At 32.5% G+C, this 24961-nt stretch overlaps 2 protein-coding genes across 2 annotated transcripts in view; one reads left to right on the top strand and one right to left on the bottom strand.

Moving 5' to 3' along the window:
* The window catches only part of LOC139499674 (structural maintenance of chromosomes flexible hinge domain-containing protein 1-like), a 75975-nt gene extending 52004 nt beyond the window's left edge, over window positions 1-23971 (top strand). Inside the window, exons 40-49 of the mRNA XM_071288432.1 lie at window positions 9356-9475; window positions 9847-9932; window positions 10534-10653; window positions 13489-13590; window positions 14409-14497; window positions 15481-15587; window positions 16796-16866; window positions 21154-21325; window positions 22081-22239; window positions 22941-23971. Of these exons, the coding sequence (XP_071144533.1) occupies window positions 9356-9475; window positions 9847-9932; window positions 10534-10653; window positions 13489-13590; window positions 14409-14497; window positions 15481-15587; window positions 16796-16866; window positions 21154-21325; window positions 22081-22239; window positions 22941-23455 (1541 nt within the window). The 3' untranslated portion in view covers window positions 23456-23971. The remainder of the gene's footprint in view (window positions 1-9355; window positions 9476-9846; window positions 9933-10533; window positions 10654-13488; window positions 13591-14408; window positions 14498-15480; window positions 15588-16795; window positions 16867-21153; window positions 21326-22080; window positions 22240-22940) is intronic.
* On the bottom strand, window positions 412-6822 carry LOC139499234 (leucine-rich repeat protein soc-2 homolog). Its single transcript, XM_071287908.1, has 4 exons — window positions 5137-6822; window positions 3730-3922; window positions 1137-1411; window positions 412-715 (listed from the first exon to the last, which is right to left on the bottom strand). The coding sequence occupies exons 1-4, from the start codon at window positions 6789-6791 to the stop codon at window positions 625-627; spliced, it is 2214 nt and encodes a 737-aa protein (XP_071144009.1). The 5' UTR covers window positions 6792-6822; the 3' UTR covers window positions 412-624.
* Window positions 23972-24961: the final 990 nt, after the last annotated feature.

The following is a 24961-nucleotide window of genomic DNA, read 5'->3' as shown; positions in this document are numbered from 1 at the left end:
TTTTAGGTATTTAATTTCAACATGATAATAAATGAGCCTTTATAGCTTTTAATAACAAGTGTTGATATCCTACTCAGTATCTAACTCTCGTGAGGTGTTAAACTTATTTTCTCTTATATTGAAAATGAAACTTGTTTGAAAAAAAAAAAATTTCAAACATTTTAATGTACTTGACTTATTCACCCAAACAATATGATGTCATAAGCCTGCTTTAATCTTGTTAAATAGCAATTGACTGTACAGATTCTTCCCTTTAATCATGTTAAATAGCAATTGACTAAACAGATTCTTCCCTTTAATCATGTTTTAAAAATAGCAATTGACTTTTATACAGATTTGTTTGTTAAATTAAGTTTAATAACAGTTGATTATACAGATTTTTTTCATCAGTTCAGATAAATAACAATTGACTTTTATACAGAATTGTTTGTTAAATTGAGTTTGACTATACAGTATACAGATTCTTCTATCAAATTCAGTTACATCACAATTTTGTGTACAGATCTTGCAGTTAATTTTAGTTAAATCACGCTTAACTATACAGATTTTACAGTTAATTTCATATAAATTGTAATTGACTATACATATTCTTCTGTTAAATTGAGTTTTAAAAATTACAAGTGACTATACAGATTGTTCTATGACTTTCAGTAACATCTCCATAGATTTGCACGCTTTGTATTTACATTTTGCCTGGGTTATCACAGCTACTTTTCTGAAAAGAGATGAAAAATGGACACATTGAAGATTAGACTTGCATCTAACATGTCTAAGGGCAAAACTTTGAACAAAATCAGACAAGAAATAAGAGCCTTTGTAGTAGGCAATGAAATGGGAATAATGGACACATCGAAGATTAGACTTGCTTCTAATGGCCAAACTTTGAACAAATCCTGATAAGAAATAAAATCCTTGTACAAGGCTATGAAACATTAATAATAAACAAAGGGGAGATTTAACAGTTCAGTCTAAGGGCCAAACTAGGAACAAAACTTATACAGAAGTAAGAGCTATGTACAAGGCCATGAAATACGAAAAATAAATACATTTAAGATTAGACTGCTTCTAATGGCCAAACTTTGAACAAAACCAGACTAGAAAATAATTGGATATACTGTTATTTGTCTAATATTTACCCTGTTAGTTGCCAAGCATTCAGGGTGATATATCCATGTCTCTGTCGGTGACCACTTGATGTGGGTATGCAGGAGTTATCTTCCCTGATTGTCAGTAGAATTAAATGTCCATGTGATGTTTGTTTGGGTGAAGGTATTGTCATGGTTACTAGATGGTTGAAGTCTGTATCTTTGTTAGCCTTGAGGAAGACAATAGGTCCAACAGACAAGAGGTTAGCAATGATTGTATTGTCTTCACGAAGGTTACTCAACATCTCCTTCTCCACCTTGATTATCTGAAAAATAGTTATGTTTTAAATGTCAAATAGACATGCTATTATTTGTTTTAGGGATGAAAGTTTTTTTACTGATCCCCCTCCCCCCTTTTTAACTTAATTTGGGAAAAATTGGTTGACCAGTAAAGATATATATAAAATCGATGTAATTTAAACAAAACTTGCAGCAATTTTGACCTCCCCACCCCCAAACAATTTGAATTAAGTTTTTGGGATACGATTGCTTTCAAGCAATCTGTAGACTTTTACTGCTGACTCAGGGCTGCATTCCCTCACGTCAACCGTTTTATTCTAAACATTCAGCAACATCTCAGATTCTTATGATTGTATTGGTTTAAAAGGTAAAAACAGGCAAAAGGATTGAACATAAACAACTTTCCTGTAATGTTCTTCTCATAATCTTCATGTTTGATATTTCCCTTGACCTATATGCGTGTTTTTAACAACACGGAAAATCAGAATTAAGCAGTATTTATATTTAGTGTTTTTATAAATTTAGAAACACGTCAGAGGGAATTCCCCAGTTTTGATAAATGCGAGAGTTCTCTGAATTCCGATAATTCTATTTCGGTCAATCATATAAGAACTGAAGTGGAGTTTTTCCAGATTTTACCATTATGAAACTAATATTTGATACTGTACTCTCCGATAAAGAAATGGAGAACCATTCATCATATCATTTAATAAACGTTCTTGTTCCAAATCGCAAGTTGCGGGTTTGTTTATATATTAATGCGCATGCGTATAGTTTTCTTGATTTGAAGGGGTATCAGATTGACTGGTTGCTCTGGATTCCCCGCTTCATTGATTAATCTGAAACTCATGGGATTCTTTCTATGTCTGTCTGCTATTGAGGGTTATTGTTGTTGCATAATTTTAAATCATATGCATCATTTAAATTAAAATAAATGTAGTCCATAGTTTACCTAACACCCCTTCAGCCGAAATGGAGTCTTCCATATTATCGTTTCGAGTTGTCTCCCTTCCGGAAGTATTTTCCGTCAATCGAAATACAATAGTCAATACGACTCGTCAAGAAAAATTAACTCGTTAGATGTCGATAAACTTCGTATTATATTCAGAACGATCTCAATTTAAACAGAGGAGTGTGTACGGAAAGGAGTCATGCCCACTGACCCAAAGGAAATTAATATTTAAAGAGTTAGAAATGGGGTTTCTCCTAGAATTAACAGTGATAAGATACGAAGTGAAATACCTTCTCCCACTCTCAGTGACTGCTGTGGAAAGTAACATGGAATTGATAGTACAAAAATACCACAATAAGTACATTGCTCATACACTTGTATCCGGGATTGGCTATTTTTAAAGTTGAGTGACTATTCAGATTATTACATTTTGCATGTGCAATTGAATTAGTTTTGAAAATAATACTATCCAGCTGTACCAGGGCTGCCAAAAATGCGTGAGACTCACGCATGTTCATGATTTTTTGCGGCAGTATCCTTGGATCTATTTTTTTCCCTCTTTGATCTTTTCAATTTTGGCCAAATCTCACGCATTTGGTTAATGAAAAGTTGGCAGGACTGCTATACATGTGTCAATGAAAACTATGGCAATCGTATCCCTCAGAGCATTCTGCTCTTTGATTTTTATCCTTCATTGATTATTTTATGTCGTCCCTTATAAACTGTGTTTTCAAAAGGAAAAATCATGTTATTAAATTAATGAAGCAAGGCGGACAAACAGGTTGGCCTAACGTTTTTGTGCAATTACTTGTGAACAACTAGACTTCCATTTCAAATTTTAAAATGTTGATACTAATGACAAGATGAAGCTATTGATGATTTTCACTTTACCCGGTTAGAAGATGGTCCTAGATATATTGGAAAAGTGCACTTTATGTTGTTTCCATTTAAAAATGTATGATTCCTTCTACAAATGGTATTCAAATTATCATATGTTGTTACTGATGACAAAATGGAGGTCAAGTTAAAAATTGTTGATTTTCACTTTTCCGATTCAGTAGTTTTGGTATTTTCCATATTAGAAAAAGTTGATTCCATGAAATTTGAACCACTTAAACAATGCTTTTAAAATTTGTAGGAATTTACATTTAGACTATCATGTATTAATATAGGGATGAACCTTTAGACTAATGAGTATAGTATGGCGTCCATTATCACTGAACTAGTATATATATTTATTTAGGGGCCAGCTGAAGAACGACACTGGTGCAGGAGATTCTCGCTGCATTGAAGACCCATTGGTGGCCTTCGGCTGTTGTCTGCTCTATGGTCAGGTTGTTGTCTCTTTGACACATTCCCCATTTCCATTCTCAATTTTAATATATGACATACCTTAAGACTAGCATGTAATGTTCCACTTATTGACTTTTGAGGTATAGATATGGACATATTAGGTTCAACTGCTGATATAAAGTTGCCACCAGCCTCAGTGACAGAGAAACTCTCAGTTCTTGAGAGAACAATTCCCATAACATTTTGGCTTGTTCTGTTCTCATTAAAGTCCCAGATACTGCTAGTTACTGTCCTGTAAGAAAAAGGTACATAAGTATCATGTAAGTTGGTGGGTCTCAATGACATATTAACTCTCAGTTCGTGAGGAAATAATGCCCATAATTAATACACTGTGACTGGTTCTGTTTTCATTAGGGTCCCAGATACAGCTAGTTACTGTCCTGTATTAAAAAGGTAGTAACATGTTAGTGTTGTGGGCCTCAGTGACAGATAAACTCTCAGTTCATGAGAGGAAAATACCCATTACACTCTGACTGGCTCTGTTCTCATTTGGGTCCCATATATTGCTAGTAACTGTCCTGTAATTATCAGATAGCAGGTTCTTAGCCTCAGGTATAGACTTTTATTATTTAAGGTTGTATTTAATCATTTTTTCTGCCCTCTCTTATAAATATACCTTAAAACAGAGCTTTTCTGAAAAGTTCAAAATATTGCATCTATCTATTTTGCTATCTCAAAGGACAAGGTTCACTTATGGCACAAAATGGCCTAAAATATCAACTTTATCATAAATCACCAAAAAGGTCTCAAATTGGTTTGTAAATGGGTCTATTTCAAAAGTCTAAATGCTAAATATATCAGTTCTTTTCATAAGAGTACATAATATTCTCCAAAGTAAGCCCATTTTGGACATTTTGTCAAAATATGATGATTTTGTGCATTTTTCAGACCTAAAAGCTTTAGAAACACTTTGGCCGCCACCTACGATCCAAAATGTGTTGTAACCAAAAGATTCCAATTTTGATATAGATTTCATTAATATAAAAACTTTTTGGATCGGAGATGGCGGCCAAAGTAAATTATGCCAAAAACAATTAGAATTATGGGGGAAAAGTACCAAAATTGACCTTTTATTACAAATTGTGTTTATTTAAGGGGTCATAGCTCGATAATTTGTAAAGGAAAGTGCCAGAATAAATAATATTGTCTTAATAGTATTATCACAAGTATTTCTATATGAAATTTTGAATATTTTGACCCAATTTAAAAAACATAAAAAAATCAGGGCCAATTTTAACCCTTGTGAACCTTCTCCTTTAAACATGATATGACAGAGAGTGATTCTCTAATTCCCATAAAGCAAGCTTGACAGTGGTGTATGGGTTTTACTCATTGTGGAAGGATGTATGGTGACTATTAGGTTTTAATTCTGTGTTATTCAGTTCTCATGTAGAGAGTTGTCTCATTGGCAATCATACCACATCTTCTTTTATATATATCACTGACCATGCTGACCTGCCTGACAGAGAGAGATTAGATGGATCTCTGAAATCTTGATTTAGGAAGGTCTCTAACTGGTTTAATATTAAAAACAGGTCATCTTCTGTCTTGGAGGTAACAGCACTGTGTCCAGCATCACTCTTATTACCTCGGATAAAATGGTTGTGTAAGGTCAAGGACGAACAGTCATCAGAAAAGTCGTTTGATTGTCTTCGAATTATAACTGATCCGTAATTGTTATCCAGTAACTTCCTCGAGAATCCATTCTGCAACAGTTCATCTAGGTCATGTGATTCAGAAAACATTGATTTCTGGGAATGTTTTGGTGTTGAACCAATCATAGATAAGTGGTTAATTGTTTGTAATCTTGAACTTGATAATTTTTGCTTGTGAGCACTTTTTGATTTACGGAAATGAGTATGTTCAGGATCATCTTTGTTCTTCAGTTTGACTTGATGACTTATATTATTGCCAAGAAGATTGAAGTAGTCCAGCTTCTTCATCTTGTCAATTATAGTTGGAAAACAGGATAAAACATTGTCACCTAGATCTAAATACTTCAGCTTCTTTAGTTGTACAATATCCTTAGAAACACTGGTGATTTTGTTACTATTCAGATTCAATGTTTCCAGTCTAGAAATATTGTAAACTCCCAGTGGCATACTTTCTAGATTGTTCTTTTTCAGATTTAAATATTTCAGTCTTCGACTGTTGACCACTGATAAAGTTGTAAGTTGATTAGATGCTATATTTAGATACTGCATCTGAACAAATCCATCGGGAAAAGATGTGATGTTATTCCCCTGAATATGTAAAACCTGGAGTCCTTGTAAACAGGTCAGGTGATGGGAAACATGTTTTAACTGGTTCCCTGCTAAATTCAGATATCTCAGTTCACTTAGACTATAAATAGCTGTTGGAACACTTTCAAACCGGTTGTAGGATAAATTGAGTTCCCTCAGATTTGTAAGAGCTTCAAAATCAGGTGCAAGGCTTTGTAAATTGTTTCCACGGCAATTGAGAACTTTGAGTGAACGCAGCTTACAGACTGGAATCGGCACCTGATCGAACCGATTATTTGCTAAATTTAAATATTTGAGCTTTCGTAATCCTTGAATTGTAAAGGGGAGATAACACAGATTGTTACTATGAAGATCAAGATCTTTTAAAATGGTCATGTGACCAATGTCATGTGGTAAAGTTTCAAATTGATTTTGACCAAGTTTGAGAGTTTGTAAGACTCGTAATGACCCCAGATTCTGTGGAAGACTTGTTAATTTGTTATGTGTTAGATCCAACATTATCAGATGTGTCAGGTTTGTGATTGTCTCAGGCAGATGTGTTAACAGGTTATTTGCTACCAGGAGAAACTTCAGTGTTCGAATCCGTGCGAGGGAACTTGGCAAGTCATCTAATGCATTATGGGATAGATTCAGGACTTCAAGTCTATTGAACTGAGACATTTCCTGTGGAACGACTGTTAGAAGCTGCTTGGTCAGATTTAATTCTGTGTAACCCTGAGGATTCCTGAACACGGAGTAAATTGGATGGTTGGTTTGAGACCGTGTGGCTGATCTAGATTTAGAACGTAACTGATTCTCATTGGATTGTCTCCCCTTTCTCCTACTCCATGAATCATATCCCGAGCTGCCAACCGACATCTTATGGTAGAAAATCTGTAATATAAATGAAACTTGGATTGTTAAAGAATAGCTGTGTCATAGGGCTATACATACATTTATTAAAGGCCAAAAATTTATAATTTGAATTTTGAATTAATTGTTGTCTTTTAATTATTATTTATATTTGATTTGCAAGGTAAAATATTTTCTATTGACAAAACTTTTACAAGAGTTATTTTCCCCTGCAATAACATTAACATGATTAATGATACCAAGTTTTCCATTCTGACAATAAATAAATCTTCAGTGATGCTGAAACTTGAAAATCTAAAAAGAATAAAGAGCTTATAAACCAAAAAGAACAAAAAGTTTAGCCAAAATCAGTCAAGGAATTAGATCTTTGCAAACAAAAAGGGAAATATATTCCTTAAAAACAACAAAAGACTTAATTATGACAAAATAAATATAATGCAGACAATTCTGCACCATTCACCAGATGTAGTTTATTAAAAATCAAGCATAAATGCCTTTACAATATTCAAAAAAAAAATTAAACTTAAAAAATATATACTGTAGATTCAATACAGTATTATTTGAGGAGTACCAATATTTCATGATATCATGGTATAGTAAACAACTATTTTAAAATGTTTAAAGGCGTATATATGTGAGCTAACTTTGACAAAACTAGAAAATCAAATATCCATTGAAATACAAGCTGTTCTTTATCCATGAAAATCGGTACACAACCAAAATAAATGAATCGACAGTATTATAATAAATAAGAAATATAAAGAAAATATTGAATGTGAAAATTACTTATCACATAGCACTGTATTTAATCTTACCTTCTTTTACAGTGATAATTTCACAGGTTGTTAGAACATGTGGAAGGCACTTTCTTAGCTGTATAAGAAACTTTGTCCATTAACGATTATAAATCCCAATTTCTGCGAGTAATGTTGCTCTTTGTAAGCCATCCTGTGTTTCATTCACATATAAAATTAATCTCTTTTTACAAAAGAAACAAGTTGATTTATTAACAATATAGATGGTATTTTTCTATCTTTATTGAATAATAAATGAAAATAAACACCTTTTCAAGACTTTAATTGGTTTACCTGTACTTGTATAATCAGCAGGGAGTTGTTTGATCAATAAACTTAACCTGATTAAAACAATACAAACATTGAATTATTAATGAATGTAGTGTTAAAAGAATACACTGCTGAGTTATTGATCTATCTTTATGCTAAATATTTCCTTTCATTTATAACTGTTATAGTGTGACTTAGTTGTTTCACCCTAGGCCTCTTTTGCAGTATTAATAAAAGATAGCTTTGGCCAGATGTTTTTTCTACTTCCCAAGCTTAAGACTCTCATGTGAACCATTTTGTGCTTACATTAACGAAAACCATTGTTTCACACTCTGTCCAAATTACAATGTGTATTATTTCTGTTTTGAAGAAATTTAAGACAACTGATGTCCAGAAGTAAGAAATTTAAATGCTGAAGCAAATGCTAATTATATGATTGGGACATTACTTTGATATATATGAAAATAAGAAGATGTGGTATGATTGGCAATGAGAAGCTAGAGACCAAATGACACAAACAATAACAACTATATGTCAGCTTATGACCTTTAACAATGAGCAAAAACAATACGACACAGTCAGCTGCAAGAGGCCCTGAAATGACACATTTAAAATAATAGACCACTTTCGAGTTCATCCGTCACCGGAAAAAACTCTTCAATTAGGCGCGCCTTTGTGACGTCATTTACCAGATAGAGGGGGTCGCCTGTATCCCTGCACTATCAACGTTCATCAAGCGTCTAAGTGATCGTCATTATGCAGGGTAAACTAGAAATAATATTAGTTTCGTAGGTACTTAAGCACAATTCCCTAATGACAGCAGTGCTGATTGTCAATTATTGAATATTTAGTTTGCCGAATAAATCGTGCAATATAGCATTATAATTTTCCAACCACTCGCTCAACATTGGAATGGAAGTGACAATGCCCCTAAACGCACGAATGATGTTCACTAAAACCAGAGTTTTTGACGGAAATGCATCGAACTCGAAAGTTGTCTATTTAAACAAGACAACTAATGGCTGGATTTATGTTCAAAGTAATGCATAACCGAAGACAGTCGTAATACAGCACAAAACAAGAACACACATTAAATTAGTTCTTTAAACAAATATGATAAACAGCAACAAACAGCAACCACTCAATTATAGGCCCCTGACTTTGGACATGCATATATAGAATGTAGCAGGATTAAACTAGTTTGAAGGTGCTTACCCTCCTTTAACCTGGGACAGTACAGCATAAGAACAAACTATAAAAATCAGTTGAATTGGTCACTTATAATGAGAGAATAATCTGTATTGATTTTGAGGTCACTAAGTCTATCTTCAAGGTCAAAGTTACTATGTTTGTGTCTATGGGTTGCTATTTGATTGATGCACACCCATATCTCATTTTAATCGATCAAATAAAGATGATTGCATGCTGAAATCTTTCATTAAATATAGTGAAACAGTTGAAAATTGCAGCATTATCATAAATCAAAATGAATTCTTTGTTTTTCAGATGCAAAGAAACAGTCACAAATGGCAGCTTTATCCAAACACAGAGATGAACTTCAAACTGTGATCAGAACATACAAATCTTTGTTTGAAACAACTGAACAGCTGATCAAGGAACTCAAAAGTAGGGGTTGTAGTGTATTTGATAGTTTTAAGATTGTAAAAATAAAGTTAAGAATGATGAAGATAAACATCCAAACAGAGCCTTATTCAAATTGAAACATTCTTTTGTGTAAAATTTACTGAAATGTCTTGCCATATTTGAAATGTACTCGCTCACATATTTTCTATTTGTTAGGCGGTATTTAGTGAGAATTTTTATAATTTAAACATCTTAATATGGCCACTGGCTTAACAAAGGAATTTACCATAAAGGAGGAAATTTTGCATGTAAATGCAAAGGAAAGTTGGTCTGATAAAGGAGGGAGGGATGACTTCATAGAAAATCAACAAAATATCTGACTATAGATAATTTTCTGTCTCTTTATTTGTTAGGTTCTGTACATGAGGCACAGTTAGAGGAGAACAGAATAAAGGAAGATTTACGACGACAGAAAATACCCCTTGTACAGTTACAAAGTGTGAGTTTTATATTGTACATTTATTCTTGAAAATAATAGTAAGTTTACCACAATCCCTACAGGTTCAAATTTGCTTCAAACAATGAAAGGTCAAGGACCATTTAATATTTAAAGTAAAGGGTCCTCAATAAGGAATTAATGGTCGTTTATCAAGCATTACTATCAGTGTAAATAAAATTTAGCATGAAAAAGGGGAATGTGTCAAAGAGGCAACAACGCAACCACATAGCAGAAAACAGCATAAGGCTACCAATGGGTATGTAGGTCCATGACTTTTGTAATTTAAAAATGAAAAGTCCTATGATCCACACAACCACATATATGCACTAATTTGAACTTCTGAACACCCCTAAGTATTGTAAGGCTTAAAAACCTTTCACGTTATCAAACTGACATTACGATAAACAGTCCTTTAATAGATTGTTTTGAAATTTTCAGTTTTTATAAATGTATATAATTAAAAAAAATTATAAAAACAAATATTCCTTAATTTGTCTAATAGTCTTTCAAAAAAGAAACCTACTTTTTAGAATAAAATGATTGCTGATGACCTTCATTGCTAAACAGTTTGTCAGAATTTGAAGTGTTACATATTTTATAGGTTGATAGTGTAGATCGATTAATTTCTGAGAGAACTAGGCAAAGAGAAAATATAATGACAGCTCCAAGGAGGATATGTTCACTTGTTACAGCTCCACAGGAACCACAAGTTCTAGGAAAGGTGAGCTTATTATTCATATGGTTGAGGATCCACAAGAACCACAAATCACAAAAGGTGAGCTAATAAAATCAGCGTGGATTCAGCTCCACTAGAACTGCAATTTTAAGGAAAGCTGATGTTATAAAAATTATATGGTTCTAGCTCTGACAACAGAAACCACAAACTCTCGGATTTTATGTGACTTATACAAGTCAGAGGTTTAGCTAGCTATAAAACCAGGTTTAATCCATCATTTTCTACTTCTTTATGCTTGTACCAAGTCAGGAATATGGCAGTTGTTATCCATTTGTTTAGAGCTTTTAATTGTGCCATTTGATTAGGGACTTTCCGTTTTGAGTTTTCCTGGGAGTTCAATAATTTTTATACGACCGCAAAAATTTTAATTTTTTGGTCGTATATTGCTATCACGTTGGCGTCGTCGTCTGCGTCGTCGTCTGCGTCGTCGTCCGAATACTTTTAGTTTTTCGCACTCTAACTTTAGTAAAAGTGAATAGAAATCAATGAAATTTTAACACAAGGTTTATGACCACAAAAGGAATGTTGGGATTGATTTTGGGAGTTTTGGTCCCAACATTTTAGGAATTAGGGGCCAAAAAGGGCCCAAATAAGCATTTTTCTGTTTTCGCACTATAACTTTAGTTTAAGTGAATAGAAATCTATGAAATTTTGACACAAGGTTTATGACCACAAAAGGAAGGTTGGGATTGATTTTGGGAGTTTTGGTTCCAACAGTTTAGGAATTAAGGGCCAAAAAAGGGCCCAAATAAGCATTATTCTTGGTTTTCGCACAATAACTTTAGTATAAGTCAATAGAAATCAATGAAATTTTAACACAAGGTTTATGACCATAAAAGGAAGGTTGGGTTTGATTTTGGGAGTTGAGGTCACAACAGTTTATGAATTAGGGGCCAAAGGGTCCAAAATTGAACTTTGTGTGATTTCATCAAAATTGAATAATTGGGGTTCTTTGATATGCCGAATCTAACTATGTATGTAGATTCTTAATTTTTGGTCCCGTTTTCAAATTGGTCTACATAAAGGTCCAAAGCGTCCAAAATAAAACTTAGTTTGATTTTAACAAAAATTGAATCCTTGGGGTTCTTTGATATGCTGAATTTAAAAATGCACTTAGATTTTTTATTATTGGCCTAGTTTTCAATTTGGTCCAAATGGGGGTCCAAAATTAAACTTTGTTTGATTTCATCAAAAATTGAATAAATGGGTTCTTTGATATGCCAAATCTAACTGTGTATGTAGATTCTTAATTTTTGGTCCAGTTTTCAAATTGGTCTACATTAAGGTCCAAAGGGTCCAAAATTAAACTAAGTTTGATTTTAACAAAAATTAAATTCTTGGGCTTATTTGATATGGTTTATCTAAATATGTACTTTGATTTTTGATTATGGGCCCAGTTTTCAAGTTGGTCCAAATCAGGATTCCATATCAAGTATTGTGCAATAGCAAGAAATTTTCAATTGTACAGTATTGCACAATAGCAAGAAATATCTAATTGCACAACATTGTGCAATAGCAATTATTTTTTCAATTGGAGTTATCATTCTTTGTATAGAATAGTAGTTGATAATATATGTTGGAAATTTGCCAGACATGACTATGATGTCATTTTCTATTTTTATTTGCAAATAACTTTATGTAAATAACTTCATTGGAAATTTGCCAATATAAAATGTTGCTGATGAAGCTTTTTTTCCTTATCTTATCTAAAATGTTTTTAGATAATGTATGTTGGACATTTGCCAGACATGACTATGATGTCATTTTCTATTTTTATTTGCCAATAACTTTATGTAAATAACTTCATTGGAAATTTGCCAATATAAAATATTGCTGATGAAGTTTTTTTTATTGTTTTATACAATAAACAATGTATATTCACTTTTACTACCAACCAATCTTTACCATTCAGTGATAACAAGCACTTTATTTTACATTTTAATATTTTATGATGTATTTAAAAGAGTAGTTATTGTTGCAAACTCCATTAGAAATTTGAATTGATATCAGTTTTGGAAAAAGGGAAACGGGGATGTGAAAAAAGGGGGGGGGGGGGGTTAAATTTTTCTCATTTCAGATTTCATAAATAAAAAGAAAATTTCTTCAAACATTTTTTTGAGAGGATTAATATTCAACAGCATAGTGAATTGCTCAAAGGCAAAAAAAAACTTTTAAGTTCATTAGACCACATTCATTCTGTGTCAGAAACCTATGCTGTGTCAACTATTTAATTTTAGATTTAAAAAGTTTGAAGAAGAAATCTTTAATTGATTTGTAAAATCTTGACATTTGTTTTGTGTAAAAAAAACCCATGTAATGTCAAAAATTTGATCACAATCCAAATTCAGAGCTGTATCACGCTTGAATGTTTTGTCCATACTTGCCCTAACTGTTCAGAGTTCGACCTCTGCGGTCGTATAAAGCTGCGCCCTGTGGAGCACCTGGTTGTAATTTGATTTTTCAGATAGTAAAGGCAAGGTTATAGAATTAGTCACTTGCATGTGTAGCCGACACAGAAATAGCTTGTGTATTCATATGTATATTTTGTAGATAGAACATCTAGCATTGGTTGCTGACACAGATCAAGCTTGTGTATTCATATGTATATTGGTAGCTGTCACAGATATAGCTCCTGTGTTCTCATGTTTATTATTGTATATATTTGTAGATTGGACATCTGGCTTTGGTAGCTGTCACAGATATAGCTCCTGTCTTCTCATGTTTATTATTGTATATATTTGTAGATTGGACATCTGGCTTTGGTAGCTGTCACAGATATAGCTCCTGTGTTCTCATGTTTATTATTGTATATATTTGTAGATTGGACATCTGGCTTTGGTAGCTGACACAGATATAGCTCGTGTGATGTCGTGGCACATGTCTTCAGATATGGATTGTGTGGTTACTTTCACAACAGATAAGGTAATGATACATTCAGTTGTCACCTACACAAACACTTGATTGAATAACAATGCATTTATGGATTTTATTTAAATTTTTCAAGTGATTTAGCCAGTTGAAATGCATTGCAACATACAAGTTTTTATGGAAAAATTGTTGAATCTATAATTAAAGATATATGAAAATGTATGAGTGCCAATGAGACAACTCTCCATTCAAGTCACAATTTGTAAAAGTAAACCATTATGGGTCAAAATACAGTCTTCAACAAGGAGCCTTGGCTCATACCAAACAGCAAGCTATAAAGGGCCCCAAAAAATGACTAGTGTAAAACCATTCAAATTGGAAAACCAATGGTCTAATCTATATTAAAAACAAGAATTGAGGAACACTTTTGAACCACATCAACATACAACAACTTCTGAACATGCCTTCTTACATATAGACCTTGTGATGGACCGTTGATGAAAGGCATCTTTCTTCAAACTATTTAAATAGTTTGGTGTATTAAATGTTTCTTTTAGAATCAACACTGTCTAACTTCTATCGCTTTTCTTTCATCACTGCATTTTCTTGGCATATGTTCACCTAAGTTCTATTTAAAGGGCTTCATGTTATGATTATTACATATGGAAAAACTATTGGATAATTGAAGTAGGTGACAATAATTCAATATCGGTGCATTTCTAAAGATTTCAATAAAGATAAATGATATTCTTTTTTAAAATGTACTTATACATATGTTTTATAGTAAAACTGAAACATTCAACATATGATACTTAAGTGTTATATGTTGTAATTATTAATGATTAAAATGTTTGATTTTAAATTTATTTCAGGCAAAGGAATTATACAGAAGAACAGATGGGAAACAACAGGTGCTTCCCCTGGATTCTATTTATAGAAAAACACTACCAGATTGGAATAAGTAAATATTTCACTTTCTATATTAACGTGTTGAACTGAAAATTCAAAATACAAAATATGGAAAATTTTTACACATCAATAATTTTTGAAAAATTGGGTGCAATTCAATAGTATTATATATATATTAGTTAAATAATGTGCACCTGAGTTTTTAATTTACCTGTCAATACATATATAATCTCACACATAACGGCAAATTTTGTTTAAGCTTCATGTGAGCATCTGTACATCACATGTACATTGTGATATGTTTTCATATTAATTCTCCTGTTTTCTGAATACTTACACTTCCGTATAATTAATGATCATCAGGTGAAAAATATGGTATGACTACTAAAGAGATACTTTTCAACCAAATGACATAGAAGTTAGAAGTTGTAAGTCAACAAGTAGTTTTTTTTCCATCTATGAGTTTGAATGTCACTCTGGTATCTTTTGCCCCTCTTAAACAATAAGCAATCCCCTAGCAAGCCATATAAAGTCCTGACATGACAAATGTAAAAAAAAAAATGATGGTACGAAACAATGACAAGAAATAGATATGATAATCAGCAACAAATATAAAGCACTGAATTATAGGCTCTTAACTTGGGATTTAAGTTTCAAAATGTTTATTCATACTGTTTAAGGTTGTACCCAACACTTTCACTAAAATTAATTTGGCTAGTTTAATTTTCATTAAATTTTGTCAAATAATTTACTTTGACCCTTTAACAAAAATATAAAAATTTTAAAACTTTTGAACCAACCGTTTTGTCAGAAAAATTACACTGGTTATATAGCAGTTTGACAAACACCAATTTTGATCATTGAGAAGCTTAATATTCCTTTTACAACATAATTAAAATGTTGAGCTGACTTTACAGAGTTATCTCCCTGTAGTGTTAGGTACCACCTTAAAACCTAAAAGTATTGAACTGCACATATTGGCCCATTTCTGTGGAATAGAATAATTTGAACCTCTACAACTTTGTTGTTTTATAGACCATTACCACATATAAAACACAAAAGAAATTGGCGTCCTCCTGGTAACCCTATGTATGCCAGAGATCTCTTAAATTTCCCTAAAGAAGCAGAGTCTTGTAAAATAGGTAAGCTAAAATATTGTCATTTATGTAGAAATGACGTTCAACTGATACATTCACTATAATTTATTATTATCAATTTATGCAATTTCTTTATTATGGAATGAAATTTTTTACTTGCCAAGTCTTTAATTAAAAGGAAATAATGTTGTTTGTTGTGAGCCAAAGTGTGTTAAAGACTACTTTGACATTTAATGGTTTACTTTTACAAATTGTGACTTGAATAGAGAGAAAAATCATTGGCACCCATACCACATCTTCTGACATCTAATTAATATAGAAGTTAAGGTGTTGGTGAACTACAGTTGTTGTTTATTTGTCATTTTCTTATGTATAAAAAAAAGAAGATGTGGTATGATTGCCAATGAAACAACTCTCTACAAGAGACAAAAATGACACAGAAATTAACAACTATAGGTCACCATACCGCCATCAACAATGAGCAAAGCCCATACCACATAGTCCACTATAAAAGACCCTGAAATGACAAAGTAAAACAATTCAAACTAACAGCATAATTTATGTACAAAAAATGAACGAAAAACAAATATGTATGGTATGAACTTACAAAACAAAATGAAAGTACTAGGGGGATTTTCAACTTAATATTATAGCTTCCTCATTTAACACAGAGTTTTATGCCCCTTACACGTATAGACTTCAAAATCTGTTAAATTTGTCATGCAACATTAGTAGTTTTCAAACAACTTGTGGTCAGCAGGTTGTTTACCTTTTGAATTCTCTTGAAAATTAAAGTAAAATCAAATATAGAGCTTTTTAAAAAGTTGTATTTGCTCTTTTATTTTTTTTAAATATGTTATGGTAATTGGGCATATTACAAAGTAACGTAGATTTAAGTATTAATCCTATTACTTTGGCATGGAGATCTACACATCTGTTGTCCATTTGCATTATTTTATGTCTAACTTTTAGAAAGAAAGAAGAGTGCTGAAAGGATATAGAAAATACAAAATGACAAAAATAACAAACTAAAAGGAAATTTCAAAATGAAACGTCCATAATCAAATGGAAAAATCTAAAGCTCAAAGATATCAAACGAATGGATAAAAAAAAATGTCATATTTTTGACTTGTTACCGGCATTTTCTTGTGTAGACAATGGGATATATGGGACTGTCAATAGAAATTTGTAATTTTACCATTTATTATGTGTTAACCATGAATGTACCATATTGCTATATTGTATATTTACAGTATTTGGTATGCTGTTAGGAGATACATTAATTTTAGACAATATAGATAGTGCAAACACATACAGGCAAGAGGTATAGTAAATCATCTTAAGTTTAAAGGTGTAGGTCCGGTAAGGACCGATTTTGGCCTCAAATTTCAGGTTCATCTGACGAAAGATTTTGACCACTTTTTAAACACTTAAGTGTCTATTTTATTTGAATTAATTAGTTTATGTGAAAGATTTTAACAGATTTAGTCATTAAAAACGATCCGTTTCAAGCTCAAATATGAAAAATCTACCTAATATGCCGAAAAATGTCACTTTTCAGATGGTTTTTGGTAAAAATGAAAATGGCCGCATCCGTGTTCATCCTCAACCTTTATATATGTTATGTATTATCATAAAATACAACTTACATTTCAATATTAAGGATGAACACGAATGCGGCCACTTTCGTTTTACACGAAAACCGTCTAAAATTTAAATAAAATATCAGAATTATTAGGATTTCAGTAATTTAGCATGACTTAATGGTGCTAGTACCGGATATATGTGCATTGTAGCGTCAAAATCAGCTCATATCTATGTAGCAGAAGCATTCTACTGTCCAATAAATAACTAAAGGTTTACATTTTAACAATTTTGTAAAACTGCTATATTTTGGGGCCAAAAGGGGGTCTTACTGAACCTACTCCTTTATATTTTGTATATGTCTGTTTAATACAATTTTTATCCTGCAGTATTTATGTAGATAATTTTGTTTTTATTTTTGGTGTTTTAACGCCTCATTAAAGCACAACTATTTGAGCTATACTGTGGGTTCGAACTCACAACTTTTAAAGTGTTGATTGAAGATAATATGAAAATAAGGACTTGGGTATGATTGCAATGAGACACTATGATTGAAGATAATATGAAAATAAGGACTTGGGTATGATTGCAATGAGACAACTATCCATCAAAGTCCAAATGAAGTGGATTTTAGCAATTATAGGTACCGGTACGGCTTCAACTATGAGAAAAACCCTCAATGTGTGGTCTATGACCTCTGTCCTCTGACCCTGATCAACATTTCACGGGAATGTCAAGTTTAGACAGGTTTCCAACTGTTTTCACAGAGTAAGATTATGCTATTGGTAGTAAGCATAATTTTCATACTAGTTAAGACATGTTTCCATATTTTAAATTTCCAATTTAAGGTGTCAGACCACCAATTAAAAATCCCTATCTGTTCAACCAAATTTTGCAATTTTCACATCTTTCTAAATATTTTACCTTAAGTTTAACTTCAAGGAAACCAGGTATATCCTGAATTGTACATGTATCACCTTCCTACATGCCAATTTTCAACCAATGTTTAAAGTCTTGTAACAAATTTCTGATTTTGAAAAGACAGGTACTACCAAAATAACTCCCGGTTTTCTGGAAATCTTAAATTAGTGTACTATGTAGCGCATTAATCCTGAATTTTTAATGCAAACTCATAGACAAGTGAATTTTGGCTCAAAATGGTCTGAATATATTTCCCTTTCACCAAAAGTTTCATTTCTGCAAATTTGTTGGTTAGTTTTAAGTAAACAATGACATCAAAAGCACTATTTTGTGTCAAAGTAGGACTACTTTTACATACGTTCTAAATTGGAGGGAGTAATTGGTGGTCTGACACCTTAAGCAAATTCAAGTTTGATAGGTTTTCAGTATGAAGAATTTTCTTGTGTTTCAATGGATAAATACTTTTGACTGTTCTAACATTTTGAGATGATGACATTTGGTTGTATTTAAGGAGGCTCGCGGGTATAAGATTTTCAGAAAAAAATTAAACATTTATTTTTCATTACAAATTTTATTAATTACCTCTAGTGGTTGTTACTTTATCATATGGTACAAAAATCATTCAAAAAAATCAATTCGTGTTTGCCCCAGGTGATTTTTAAAATGTAAACATCATTGAAAAGCTCCAAATTATCTCCCTTTAGTGCAAAAATGCCATTTTTAGCTCACCTGGCCTTTTCTCATCACTTGGCGTCCGTCGTCGTCGTCTGTCGTCGTTAACAATTTTTCAAACATCTTCTCCTCTGAAACTACTGAATGGATTTGAATGAAACTTAACATGATTGTTCTTTAGTATATCCTGCACAAAATGTGCGCTTCGATTTTTGATCCGTCAAAAAACATGGCCGCCGTTACTTAAAATAGAACATAGGGGTCAAATGCAGTTTTTGGCTTATATCTCAAAAACGAAAGCATTTAGAGCAAATCTGACATGGGGTAAAAATGTTCATTAGGTCAAGATCTATCAGCCCTGAAATTTTCAGATGAATCAAACAAACCATTGTTGGGTTGCTGCCACTTAATTGGTAATTTTAAGGAAATTTTGCAGTTTTTGGTCATTATCTTGAATATTATTATAGATAAAGATAAACTGTAAACAGCAAAAAAGATCAGCAAAGTAAGATCTACAAATAAGTTAATATGACCAAAATTGTCAATTGATCCCTTAAGGGGTTATTGTCCTTTAATGACAATTTTTCACAATTTGTTCATCATATTTGCTAACTTTAAAAAATCTTCTCCTCTGAAACTACTGAATGGATTTGGTTAAAACTTAGCATGATTGTTCCTTAGATTATCCTGCACAAAGTGTGTGCTTTGATTTTTGATCCGTCAAAAAACATGGCCGCCGTTACTTAAAATAGAACATAGGGGTCAAATGCAGTTTTTGGCTTATATCTCAAAAACCGAAAGCATTTAGAGCAAATCTGACAGGAGTAAAAATGTTCATTAGGTCAAGATCTATCAGCCCTGAAATTTTCAGATGAATCAAACAAACCATTGTTGGGTTGCTGCCACTTAATTGGTAATTTTAAGGAAATTTTGCAGTTTTTGGTCATTATCTTGAATATTATTATAGATAAAGATAAACTGTAAACAGCAAAAAAGATCAGCAAAGTAAGATCTACAAATAAGTTAATTTGACCAAAATTGTCAATTGACCCCTTAAGGGGTTATTGTCCTTTAATGACAATTTTTCACAATTTGTTCATCATATTTGCTAACTTTAAAAAATCTTCTCCTCTGAAACTACTGAATGGATTTGGTTAAAACTTAGCATGGTTGTTCCTTAGATTATCCTGCACAAAGTGTGTGCTTTGATTTTTGATCCGTCAAAAAACATGGCCGCCGTTACTTAAAATAGAACATAGGGGTCAAATGCAGTTTTTGGCTTATATCTCAAAAACGAAAGCATTAAGAGCAAATCTGACATGGAGTAAAAATGTTCATTAGGTCAATATCTATCAGCCCTGAAATTTTCAGATGAATCAAACATCCAATTGTTGGGTTGCTGCCACTTAATTGGTAATTTTAAGGAAATTTTGCAGTTTTTGGTCATTATCTTGAATATTATTATAGATAAAGATAATCTGTAAACAGCAAATATGATCAGCAAAGTAAGATCTACAAATAAGTCAATTTGACCAAAATTGTCAATTGACCTCTTTAGGAGTTATTGCCCTTTGAAGACTTTTTTCACAATTTGTTCACCATGTTGACTTACTTTAAAAAATCTTCTCTTATGAAACTGCTGTATCAATTTCAGCCAAACTTAGGCTAAATGAGTTTCAGAGTTTCAGAGTATCTAGTATAAATTTTATATTTCATTTCCTTGTATGTCAAGAAACATAGCTCCTATGGCTAAAATAGAACATAGGAGAAAATGATTTTTTTTTGCTTTTGAAGAAAATGGGACGATTCAAAGAACATTTAAATAAATTGAAAAGCCAAAATAATCATTGATGAGAGATTAAACCAAAAAAATTCAGGTGAGCGATTCAGGCTCTTGAGAGCCTCTTGTTTGGCATTAAAATTGAAATATCTTTTTTAACTCATCGGTGACCTATATTTTTTATTGTCGTTTTCGAATAAGCTGTACTTAAACTAAATAATTGTAAAATTTTAGCAGTTTCTGTAATTTAGTTCTTTTTTTATTTCGATATTACCTCTTTTTCTCCTATCAGTTCAACAGAAAATAAGCACTTTTACTAAAATGTATGCTTCTTTCAAAGGCAGATTGTGAGCGTAAATGGATGGCAACCCCATTTTTTCATTTCATTTTTCTATTAAGTATGAGGTAAAGTTCATTTATAGAAAAATATAGCAAAACCCTATATTAAATACAAAAAAATGATTTAGACCCGCGAGCCCCCTTAAGTAAGTTTTATCATTATCTAGCCATTATGAATAGTGATGGAATAATTGATGGCTGATTATATTTTGTTGTATTTTAGTTGAGTTTTGTCATTATCCTACCATACTAACAAGAGATGGCAACAGAGTGAGAAGAATCGCTCATTGCTGATGATATTTTATTGTATTTTAGTTAGTAAAGTTTTGCCATTGTCCCACCATACTAACAAGAGATGGTGACAGAGTTAGAAGTAATGGTAAATTTGGAGGATTAATGAACAAAGCTTTACCAATAGAAAAGTTACGAGGAGCTGTGTTTGGTGAACCATTACCTAACACCTTTGATGAGTCATCAACTCTGATTAGTAAGTTTATTTTCCAAAAAATTATGAATCCTGAAAATAAGAGATTTTTCCTTTGTGTTTTATGTGAACCAATAATTTTATTTTAAGTTCTAGTTGTAGTTTAAAATAAATATTAAAAGGGCATTTAATGTTCTCCATTTGGAAAAGAAATTTTTTGTAGGTTTAGGTCTAATTTGTGGTAAATTTGTATGTGATTTGAAAGGGAAACATAGGTGTGATCTTAATCCTCTTGACACCTCTACTCAGTCCTCCTGTCAATGATTCTATATCAATATAGTACTGACATTTAAAGTTCATAGTTCACCTTTTCAGTTTGGAAGCATTTTGGGTAATATATCCTCAAAAGTGTACATCAAATGGATTGATTGGTTCAAATCGTCCCAAACCAATAGCAATTCAACCAATGCTGTGACACTTATTTTTATTTTGGGGTACAAACAGTAAATTACCAATAGTCCTTTAAATCCTGAAATGCCCATTGTGGAACAGCATAATTCATAGGTGAAATACATCAAATGAGTGTGCTTGGGAACTATTTGTGTGTGAGGAAAGGAGTACAGTTGTACGGAAATGAATATTATTCTCCACAAAATGCAAATTATAGATATGTTTCATATGTTTAACATTTTGCAGCAGGGAATAAACAAGCCATCCAAGCAACATGTGAAAATGTATATTCTAATAGGAAAAAAATCTTATTTTTGCCTCAGAAAATATAAATGACCTTTCCTTTTATCTATGAATTACAATTACAGGTACTGTACAGAGTTATAAGGCAGCATTGTTACGTACACAGAGAGCCCAGGAAGAACTGCAAGAACAAGTAGACCATTATAAAGATGCTGAAATGCAAAGTAAACATAAAGAATGTCGGGAAGCTGAACAACAACTCAAAGATGTAGAGTATAAATTAGGTAAATGAAAATCCTTTACTGTAAATTCATTATTATTACCACAGATTTCTCAATTTTTGCCCCATATAACCAGATCGCAAACTTATTTAATTTTTCAGATTGAGCTGTTAAAGTTAATCATAGTCTTTTCCATTGCTTTACTTTGGAGCAGATGTATCATTTTGTGAGCCTTTCTGGTAGTACCTTTATTTGACAATGTTTTTGTTTTGAAAAGCAAGTCAGAGTATTTTAATCACTTAAATATAAAACTTGCATTTTACATTCTGATCACATTATGTTCAACTACTTGTACGCTTTCGGATCTTTTGCTTGTTGTAATGAACAAAACATTTTCATGTTTATTGTTTTGTTTGAGTAAAGGCAACAGTAGTATACAGCTGTTCAATAGTCATAAATTGATTTAGGGAAAACAAATCAAGGTTTCAATCCAATACTGTGGGAAACATATCAACCGTAAGAAGAAAAAAACATAACAACAGAGTCACTGAACTGCTACAATAACAAACAAACCTACATTTAACAGTGTTGATGGCTTTATAAACTGTACTGTTCCAACTTCATTATTCCTGGAAACATGGACCACTCTTAGTCTAATCTAAATTAGTTATATGGTAAGAGAAATTTTGTTGAGAAACCTATAAAGACAAACCCTAAAAATATCCTCAATGTTGTAGTAAAAAACAATTAAATTTATTTTTAAGGTGTTACAATGCAGAATACAAGATCTATTCCCCCAAGTAGACCTAACATACAGACAAAAACAAACAGTGATGCCCCGTCACCAAATAAAAGAGCCAGAACCTCAACGGTTACTCCGACACCACCAACAAGATTTGGAACTACTCCGACACCACCAACCAGATCCTCTGGAACTACTCTGACACCACCAGCCAGAATTCCTACACTCTTGACCAGAGGTTCAGGAACTACAACTGCACCCTCAACCAGAGGCACAGGAACTACCTTGACACCACCAGCCAGAACACAACCACCCTCCACCAGAGGTTCAGGAACTACCCCTTCTCCCTCAACCAGATCCTCTGGAGGTACTTCTCAGCCCTCGACCAGAGCCTCGGGAAGTACTACGAATGTTCCCGAGGATGTTATTGTGATATCAAGTACTTCTGCTTCATCCGTACCCTCTACACCAACAAGGCAAAGTAAAAGAATCTCATCACAGACGCCAACTTCAAATAAACGATTACGCAAAACATGATCTAACATTGAACTTAAACATTTCTGTCTAACAAGACATGAGCTCATAATTCATCACACATAATCTGTGTGGCATAAGGAGTTAACATTTCTTTCCAAACAATCAGATTGAATCAACATGAATTGTAGGAATTACTTTTAATATATATGTAAAGGCTGTTCCATTATTGCATAAATGTAAAGGCTGTTCCATTAATACATACATGTAAAGGCTGATCCACTAATATATACTTGGTACCTGGGTTGAAATTTTTAAAATAAGTTTACCACCTACATGTATAGAGTGATTTTAAGAATGTCTCTTGTATTTAAACTACTAAATCGTCAATAACCCATAGCTGAAATTTCAAAGTGCCTTCCTGTGTCTCGTGTTTGTTTTTATGGAACACCCCCCTAACCATAAGTTTTTTATTATTTTGTAAAGAATATTTAAGGTTTTAAATACATTGAAACTGTATTTCAATTTTCATTGGGAGGATCAAATAGAAAGCAGGATTGCAGAGTGTTAAATTTGTTATGTTAATAAAAAAGTCAATATTTTGAAGCTTTTCAAAATAGTGTTTAAAATTAAGATTTGTCATGTGTGTGCTGTCCTAGAAATATTTTATTGTTGAATACAAAGTCATTATTTGGAACATGTCTGCTGAAAATGTATAAAGATTTATGCAATGAACTGCTTTGACCAATACAATAAAAACTGTGAGTTACCTTTTAATAATTGAATTCTCTTTCATAGAATTTAATTTAGAAGGAGGATAGTTTTGCTTCAATATTTTAATCTGTAGTATATGTTTTTTACCAGGGAAACTGGTCTCATTTGTGTGGGACTGTAATGGGGAACTTTCATTGTGGTATTCTTATGATTTTTTAGAACAGCTTCCACTTCATTATTTTTCTTGCCAATTATTCACTTTTTGTTAAACCCTGTGTTGACAAGCAATATATGTTAAACATGTTTTTATGCCACAACCATGTCCTTTTTAGCTCACCTGGCCCGAAGGACCAAGTGAGCTTTTCCCATCACTTTGCGTCCGGCGTTGTCCGGCGTTAACTTTTACAAAAATCTTCTCTGAAACTACTGGGCCAAATTATACCAAACTTGGCAACAATCATCATTGGCGTATTTAGTTTTAAAAATGTGTCCGGTGACCCAGCCAACCAACCAAGATGGCGGCCATGGCTAAAAATAGAACATAGGGGTAAAATGCAGTTTTTGGCTTATAACTAAAAAACCAAAGCATTTAGAGCAAATCTGACATGGGTTAAATTGTTTATCAGGTCAAGATCTATCTGCCATGAAATTTCAGATGAATCGGACAACCCTTTGTTGGGTTGCTGCCCCTAGATTTGTAATTTTAAGGAAATTATACTGTTTTTGGTTATTATCTTGAATATTATTATAGATAGAGATAAACTGTAAACAGCAATAATGTTCAGCAAAGTAAGATTTACAAATAAGTCAACATGACTGAAATGGTCAGTTGACCCCTTTAGGAGTTATTGCCCT

This window comes from Mytilus edulis, chromosome 12, assembly GCF_963676685.1.
Source record: "Mytilus edulis chromosome 12, xbMytEdul2.2, whole genome shotgun sequence".
Classification (NCBI taxonomy): domain Eukaryota; kingdom Metazoa; phylum Mollusca; class Bivalvia; order Mytilida; family Mytilidae; genus Mytilus; species Mytilus edulis.
The sequence above is the reverse complement of the archived record's forward strand: the minus strand, read 5'-3'. Positions and strand labels throughout refer to the sequence as shown.

Coding starts and splice junctions, on each gene's coding strand:
- LOC139499234 (XM_071287908.1), bottom strand. CDS start 6,791: ATGTCGGTTGGCAGCTCGGGATATGATTCATGGAGTAGGAGAAAGGGG. Junction 3,923..5,136: donor CTGTCAGGCAGGTCAGCATG/GTCAGTGATATA, acceptor TTTTTCTTACAG/GACAGTAACTAGCAGTATCT. Junction 1,412..3,729: donor CATTACATGCTAGTCTTAAG/GTATGTCATATA, acceptor ACTATTTTTCAG/ATAATCAAGGTGGAGAAGGA.